The sequence below is a fragment of the Rhinopithecus bieti genome, unplaced genomic scaffold, assembly GCF_001698545.2.
Source record: "Rhinopithecus bieti isolate Rb0 unplaced genomic scaffold, ASM169854v2 scaffold_1467, whole genome shotgun sequence".
NCBI lineage: Eukaryota > Metazoa > Chordata > Mammalia > Primates > Cercopithecidae > Rhinopithecus > Rhinopithecus bieti.
The window spans coordinates 4,088,518-4,096,792 of record NW_016803692.1 but is presented as its reverse complement, the minus strand read 5'-3'; the positions used below and the strand labels follow the sequence as shown (position 1 = coordinate 4,096,792).

The following is an 8,275-nucleotide window of genomic DNA, read 5'->3' as shown; positions in this document are numbered from 1 at the left end:
AATGCTTGGAATCAAAGTTTTGATTATCTAAGAGTACATATTAAACACTTGAAGAAAATACAGTTATTCAGCACTCAAAGGGTAGGAATCTCAATTATTCAGGAAGTCTCAATCCTAAAAGTAAGCTTTAAGGATTTTCACCAACAAAATTCTCTTAAATATGTACAAGATGAACTTTCCTCAAATTTTCACCCAAACAGTTAACTGTGAGTAAAATAAGAAAGCAAGTTATAAGAGAAAATAAACCCATTACAGCAAGAAAAAAATGGTGGTTGTCAGTAGAGAGGAGAAAGAACTATCAAAATACACAGAAGATTTGGAGATACACACTGAAGCATCTATAAATGAAAGGATATGTCTGAGATTTTCTCAAAATAATCAAGGGCTGAGAAGAAGCAAATGGGAGGATGAATGAGACAAGTCTGTTCATGTGTTGATATTATGGAAACCAGGTGATAAACAGGATTTTTCATAGTATTCTCTGTACTTTCGCATATGCTTGAAAACTTCAATAATTAAAAAAGTAAAACAACAAAAACAAATATGGAATTATTATAAACCAGTAGCTCCTGAAGGTTACCAATAAGGTTATGAGCCATTTCTTAATGGCCAAATTCAAAGGCCCTTTTCTTTTCTCATATAATCTCTCCATAGAATGACTGTATCACACTTTTGCTTAATTTCTGTTGTCTCTTATTTCCCAAACTTTCTGACTCCTTTCCTCTTAATCTCTTTAGGTGTTTCTTCTTTCTTTGCCTGCCTCCAAAGTTGGGAGACCTCCAAAGTTCTTGTCTTTTCAAACTTTATGGACAATTGCAACGCTTTAACTACACATATATGCCAATGACTCTCTTTCCACTCTCATCTTTCAGGGGTAATAGAAGAATATTTCCATTGCCATACACTGAATTATAATCACCACTTGGGTAAATAAGAGATCCCTCAAATTCTACTGCATCCTCTTCTTAGCTGCAGATGAGCAGTTTCAACTTTGCTTGATCTACCCATTTAGATCTCCTACTAGCACTTCAAATTCTATATATCCAAAGCCCAATTCATAATCTTTCTCAACACTTCCCCACCAAAAGCAGTAGCTCTCCCTGAAGCTCTCTTATTTCTGCTAATGGTACCCAATCAACCAGGTCTCAAAGTCACGTCTGTCTGGGCTCCCTCCTTCTCCACCTCTTTTCAATTCTACTTCTTCCTATTTCTACTGCTACAAGCCCCTTTAGCTCTTACTACCTCTTTGCTTGGACTATTGCCAAGGCTTTCTAATTGGTTTTCCTTCCTCTGGTCTCTTCTAATTTCAATTCATCACATAGAGTTGCCAGATTAATATTCCTGAAAACAATCTCTAATGATATCACTCCCCTACTCAAAAAATTTTAATGGATCCCCTCTGGCTAGTAAATAGATTTAAATTCTCTAACCAAAGAGTCAATACCCTCTATATCACCTAAGTACCAGTCAAACTCAACTCCCAAGGCATTTTATTTATACCTCTATGAAGGTACCTTTTTCTTTCTGCTAGCTACTATAGCTAATTGAAAGTAGGTCTTACTTCCCTTCATCATGTCAGCTGCTGGCGGGCAAGGGACCATAGCTTAATACCTTCCCATAGAAAATAACACAGTAAGTAATGTTTGTGAAGGAAGAAAAGACTTCAGAATAAAAACAAATTAAACTTCAGCTACAAATGTATTTCAGTTATTTTTGTTGCAGATGTAGTCTTTCCAGAAAGAGTACATAAAATAAAATCTATGTATTACCTGTTATTACATTTATATCTGGGTACTGGTTTTCACACAGACCAACAGCTTTGCTATCTCTCTCAAAAGCCTCTCGCAGTTCTTTCTTGACTGCTGCCGAACCACATAATCGATACAGGCCTACTACCTAGGAATAAAATTATGGCCACATTATGGTAAATTTGATAAAGGGAAAATATAATTACATTATAGATCACATGAACTTTGCAATCAAATATGTTCTGATGTAATTTAATTTAAAATACCTCAAATATAGCTTTTGAAATCTCATTATATACTATGTTGATTAGTTTAATAAAAATATCCTATTCTTTCATTTAAATTCAAACAATATACTGTCAGTTCGGTAATGCTGGCTACCTATCTTAAGTAAAACGCAATCCCTTCTTTCCAGTTTTATATGCTCCATCAAGATCTCTATGCCCCAGGAATGTGCGCCCTTTCACAACTTTTGTTCCAGACTGAAGTAGTACAGCGCAGACAGTGAACAAGGATTTTAGAGTCATAATGCCCCACTCCTTGCTTCATGAATTTGGGCAAGTTATTTAATCTCTTTAAAACTCAGTTTCTTTTATCCTTAAAATAACAATATAGTTGAAATAAGCTTCTAGTATATAAAGCTTTTTAAGAAAAAAGATTCTCAAGAAGACACAGAAGCAAACTTAGGGTTTTCTGTTGTTGTCAAATTAATTGATTATAAAGTGATGGAGGAAATTTAAAATAATATATTAAAGGTAAAATAAAACCTCTACTTCAAAATTTATAGAGGACAGACACTACCCATCCCACCAACCTACAATGAAAAGATTTGTCTTTAAGCACTGTTATACAGGTTCTAAATATTGAGTCTTAAGTTATTTACTATAAATTTACCAAGAAGAAATAAACATGATCTCTGTAAAGACAAAACACGCCCAATTAAGCTATCAAAGGTCTTTGAAAGAATAAACCTTCAAAAAAACTTAAGGAGAATAAGTGGTTGTCAGCCATACTTCCACATCTAAGATTATTTAGAAAGTTCAGTTACTTTGAATTGAAGGAAGAATTATGGAGAAAGAAACTATTTAAAGATAGAAAGTAAAAGTAATCTTCCAGGATTTGAACTAGGAATCACTGTAAAATGCACTAAATGATCTAGAGGAAGAAGTATACAAATGAAATTTCCAGGTTTACTTATGACACTCATCTCTTCTGACTCCTTAAAAAACTGAAAGAATACATTATAAGGTGGGTCTCAATATGAGAAAGTGTCAAAACAGATACAGGGAAATATTATCTAAAATATTTGAGATGATAAGCTATAGGTATTAATTGAAAGACAGTAAAGAACCTAAAACTATTTCCAAGACATGATAATGCAAGGTGCTGCTACATTCAAAAAGATCAAGATAATATGGGAAACCAAGAAATACACTAGGAAAAAAATTCAAATTTCCTACTCTTACCCACATTCATGATGCATCCACATTGAGAATAGCATGAGTTACACTGGTCACATCATCTCAAGAAAAACACAATAGAAATGTAGACAGTCCAGAAAATGAAACTAAAATACTAAACAGAATCAAAGGAAATGCTACCACAATAGAAAAAACGAACTTGATCATAGCCCTGCTGATGTGAGCACATATAAGTGTCATAAAGTACCATAAAAACGATGTATCCCTTAAACTTGAGAAGATGAGCCTACAACTTAAAGGAAGTACTACTTAACTAGTACACAATAAATTGATGGGATATTTTACCCCCAAAAGTTGAAATCACAAATGTAATTTTTAAAAAGATGAACAAAGAAAGGAAGATCTAATACAGGTACTTCAGGGAAAAGATATTTTAGGATATATCCCTACTTTCAGATGCTGAGATCCTGAATCAAATCCTTGAAGTACATGCTCGATGCCTCTGTGAAAGGCAGACCATGAGTATGATCTCCATAGCAATTTTTCCCATTTTAAGCAGGAGATGGGTGGGAGTAGCATTCAAAGCATTTGGAAGATGCAAAGACCCATGCCACAAACTCTTTGCATATGACTATCAAAGCCTATTTTCATGTTTACAATAAAAACCCAACAAAAGAAGAATAATTCCTGACTAAAAGGGTAAACAAAATTTAAGCAGTATGCCAGTCTATAAAATACATGCACAATAAGCCTCTCTCTATTGGGGGCGGGGGACAGGGGAGGGCAAGTGGAGGAGAAAGAAGCAGGGGAGACAAACAAAAACGTCTTTAAAAAGTACAGTTCTAGGCCAGGAGCCATGGCTCCCACCTGTAATCCCAGCACTTTGGGAAGCCGAGGCAGGTGGATCACAAGGTCAGGAGTTTGAGACCAGCCTGGCTAACATGGTGAAACCCCATCTCTACTAAAAAAAAATACAAAAATTAGCCAGGCACGATGGTGTGCACCTGTAATCCCAGCTAACTGGGAGGCTTAGGCAGAACTGCTTTAACTCGGGAGGTGGAGGTCACAGTAAGCTGAGATTGTACCACTGCACTCCAGTGTGGGCAACAGAGCAAGACTCTGTCTCAAAAAAAAAAAAAAAAAAAAGTACAGTTCTAAATAAAATGAAAAGTATGGCTAAAATGTTTTCTTGGCACTTAAAGTGGTTCAAATGATTCTCCTGCATCGCCTCCCAAGTAGATGGGATTATAGGCATGTGCCACCATACCGGACTAATTTTTGTATTTTTAGTAGAGACAGTTTTCACCATGTTGGCCAGGCTAGTCTTGAACTCCTGACCTCAGGTGATCCGTCCACCTCAGCCTCCCAAAGTGCTGGGATTACAGGCATTAGCCACCATGCCCGACCAAGCAAATAAGATCCACAGAGATTAAGTGACTTGCCCAACATGACACAGCTAAGTAATAATGGAGGAGAAACCAGAATCCAGGTATTCTGCATCTTAATGCAAAATTCCATTAACTTATGCTGTTTCTTGAGTTTCCATGTTAAGCTTAAGTTTATTAAATAAATATTTCAGATTTTATAATATTTACTCTCATTGTCTTTTAACTTACCTTTTTAACCAATATTATAAATTCGGATAGTACTAAAGCAGAAATAACGTAATGATTTTAGTCGTAATATGTATCACAAAATTAGTATAAACAATTACTTATACCTGATATTAATATCCTTTGCCTAATTTTATCAGCTCTGATTTTTCCTTTTAATGCCATTTTGAAGCAATCCTGATTTCTAATTATAAGACCCATGAAGCTCTGTGTTGCAATATAAATTTGTGGAATCATCTAGCATGCTCTCAATAACGGACAACATGAGTCAACTCAAAAATTATACCCTAAACAGTAATGGAATAAAGAATAGGAATTGTAAAATATCTAAATTTGATTTTTTTACATTACCTTGAATTCCTTCCCCCAAGACTTACAATTAATCAATCAATAAAGGAAGTAGTAGAGAACCATAGTAAGATAATACCTGACAGCCTCTCTTTTCAATTTCCATAATACATTTCTGTATCAGAAGGGGCACCATCAGTCCTATATTTTCTTTCTCTACAACTTTTTGAATATCAACTCCAAATATTATTGGTTCTTGGTTTATGTCTAGTCCATGAAGAGAATTCTCCCACTGTTCCATAAGAGTCACTTTCACATAAATAAGACCTCTAGGTTCAAGTTTGACAGCCAATTGATGAGTCTTTGTCACTCTAAATAAGGTGGGAAGAACAACAGTTCCATGACAACAAACTCGATTTTTTCTTGGAGTGGGTTCCCAACTGAATACTACTAGTTTCAAATGTTGAGCATTTTCAATTTCTATGTTGAAAGTGTGATCCATGTCTAAAAATGTCGTTCGACATGTGAGCAAAGCTGTTCTTGCTTTGTTTACTGAATCCACCTGAATTGCACAAAAGACATCTTTTGAATCTATCCGAGGTGGTTTTAAATCCTCAGCACCATAGAAATGTACACTCATGAGCCCAGATATGTACTGTGAACACTTAGGTTGATCAGAAAAGCTATAATGCCTAAAAGCATCAATGTCAATTTCATTCTTGCTACAACTATTTGAAATTATTTCTTTTCCTCTTCCAAATTTGTTTTCAGATCCATGTTTGCTAGCTTTAGTTATAAGTTCAGGTGAGTCTCCATCACTAAGGTAACCACCTTTGCAGGAATACTTAGAACTCATAGAGTTTTTCTTCTGGTAGTTGTGCTGGGAGGATACACTGGTATCAAGATGGTATCGGCTTATAACATTCCTCTTAGCAGCTGTGGTTGTGTTCCCAGAGGGCAGAACATCAGTATGATGAATTTCTCGGCAGTTATATTTAGACAAAGAAGGAGTGTTATCGGGACTGTTTATATAATTCAATGTTCCCTTAACACTTAGCTTTCGGCTAAATTCTGGCAACTTTTTCATTTTCATGGAAAGTTTCCTCACAGTTCGTGGAGATTTTATTTTATCTGGGAAAGACCAATTAATTGAACTGCCTTTTTTCACAGGGCTAGGATTTGGAGAAGATGGTTCTATAATTCCCAATTCAGTACTATTTGTAGCAGCCAGGATCCCTGAACCTTAAAAAAGAAAGAAAGAAAGAAAAATATATTATAAAGCAGTATGTTTTGATTTCTACTTTTATTCTTATTTTATAAACCATCAACTAAACAAGCTCTCACACAGGCAGAAATTCTTCTCTTATTCATCTTAATGAGGAGATTTCATTAGAAGTTCAGCTCAACTTCCATCATGATACTCAAGCAGAATACTGCATTATCCCAATTATTTAAAATTTAAGTTAATTTTTCATACTTTGTCTATTCCTTATAAAGATCTAATAACCTCACATCAAAAACTAATGTATGTAACACAATACTTCACAATTAAAATGAGAAAAAGTATTTATTCATTTTAAAAATCAACAAATGATCTTTCTTTAAAAGTACTAATGTGTCCCAATGACAAATAAGTAGTTTCTTTATAGAGAAAAAAGTATTTTAAGTATGCCCACAGGGCTTTTCTAGTAAGAAGATAATAGAAAATGGAGTGTTTGATAAACTGGATAAAGCATCCCCTTGTACTAAAATTATAGTACAATTCTACTGGCTTAATAGTCTGAAACACTCTAGAGTTAATCAGGGTCCTGCTTTAGTCTATAAACATCAATCTGTCTATTTTATCACAGCCTAGAAAAGCTATCCAGTATATTAAATTGCTTTAGATTAAATACATTATCATATTAAAAAATTGACTCTTTTAACATATTATAAGTAATTTCTACTGAAGTCCTTAACTAATTATTAAAATGAAATACTGTACATGATAGCAACTTCTACTGCAGATAAGACTGGATTTATTAAAACCAAAATGCTTTGGTTTTATAAACCCCAAGAGCCAAAATATTACCAAATTCCACAGTTGCTTAAAATGAAACTACAACTATACTAATCAAATCACATACTATCTTTAAAAAGAAGGTACAAAGTAAAAATCTTTAAATATAAATTTATGAACTAGGCTAGAGTCAAGTGAAACTGGCATACTCCTTTAGCACCTAGAACAGTAACTGGTACATAGCAGGAACTCAATATTTAGTGAATAAATGAATAACCAATTGTTAGTTGCCTTGTAAACTGGCAAACTTTATAGAAAATGCAATATAGAAATTAACAATAATAATTACCAGCCATAAACACCAAGTAATGATTCTGGTAATTGTTCTGAATGAAGTAAAAAATATTATTATGAAGATCACTGCAACAGCACCAGAAACAATCTATCAACACCTAACATTAAGGAAACAGTCAAATAGATTAGGGCACATCAACCCAGTTAAATACTGTACTACAATGCTTGAGAAACAATACTACTCTACATGTAACAATGCAAGATGAAGATACCAAGTAAAAATAGCAAAAATAAAAAATAAAGTCCACTATGATTGCAACTACATAAAAGATACATATATGTCATGGTGGCTCACTGTTATCCCATTACTTTGGGAGGCTGAGGCAGATAGGAGTTCAAGACCAGCCTGGACAACATGGCAAAACCCCATGTCTACAAAAGATACAAAAAAATTAGCAGGTATGGTGGTGAGCTATAGTCCCAGCTACTAGGGAAGCTGAGGTGGGAAGACTGGTTGAGCTGGGAAGGTCCAGTGTTTCCCAGGCTGGGAGGCTAGCAAGCCGTGATTGTGCCACTGCGCTCCACCCTGCAAAACACAGCAATACCCTGTCTTTAAAAAAAAAAAAAAAAAATACATATATATCTGGAAGTTAATCAGGAAAAAACAAGTCAGAATTGTATTAGGATGAATTAGCTTTCCAATTCTCTGATCAAAAATTATTTTGAAATTCAACCATTTTCTTTGCCAATTTCTCAAGAGCTTTCTGCCAATATTGCTAAGAAACAGATCACTTTAGGTAATGGTTTTCCACCAAAATAAAACAACAAAAAAAGATGACTTATAAATAAACTGTCTATATATTTCCTTTGGTCAATTTAGGATTTTTGACCAAAAAATATTTTAATTATATA

The 8,275-nt window shown here is 34.4% G+C and overlaps 1 protein-coding gene across 4 annotated transcripts in view; it reads right to left on the bottom strand.

Moving 5' to 3' along the window:
* Positions 1 to 8,275, bottom strand: part of SYDE2 (synapse defective Rho GTPase homolog 2) — a 45,610-nt gene that overhangs the window by 21,553 nt on the left and 15,782 nt on the right. For all 4 annotated transcript variants that reach the window (XM_017851213.1, XM_017851207.1, XM_017851221.1 and 1 more), the window contains exons 3-4: positions 5,210 to 6,312; positions 1,770 to 1,896 (exon numbers count right to left, since the gene is read on the bottom strand). In XM_017851213.1, coding sequence (XP_017706702.1) covers positions 1,770 to 1,896; positions 5,210 to 6,312 — 1,230 coding nt within the window. The remainder of the gene's footprint in view (positions 1 to 1,769; positions 1,897 to 5,209; positions 6,313 to 8,275) is intronic.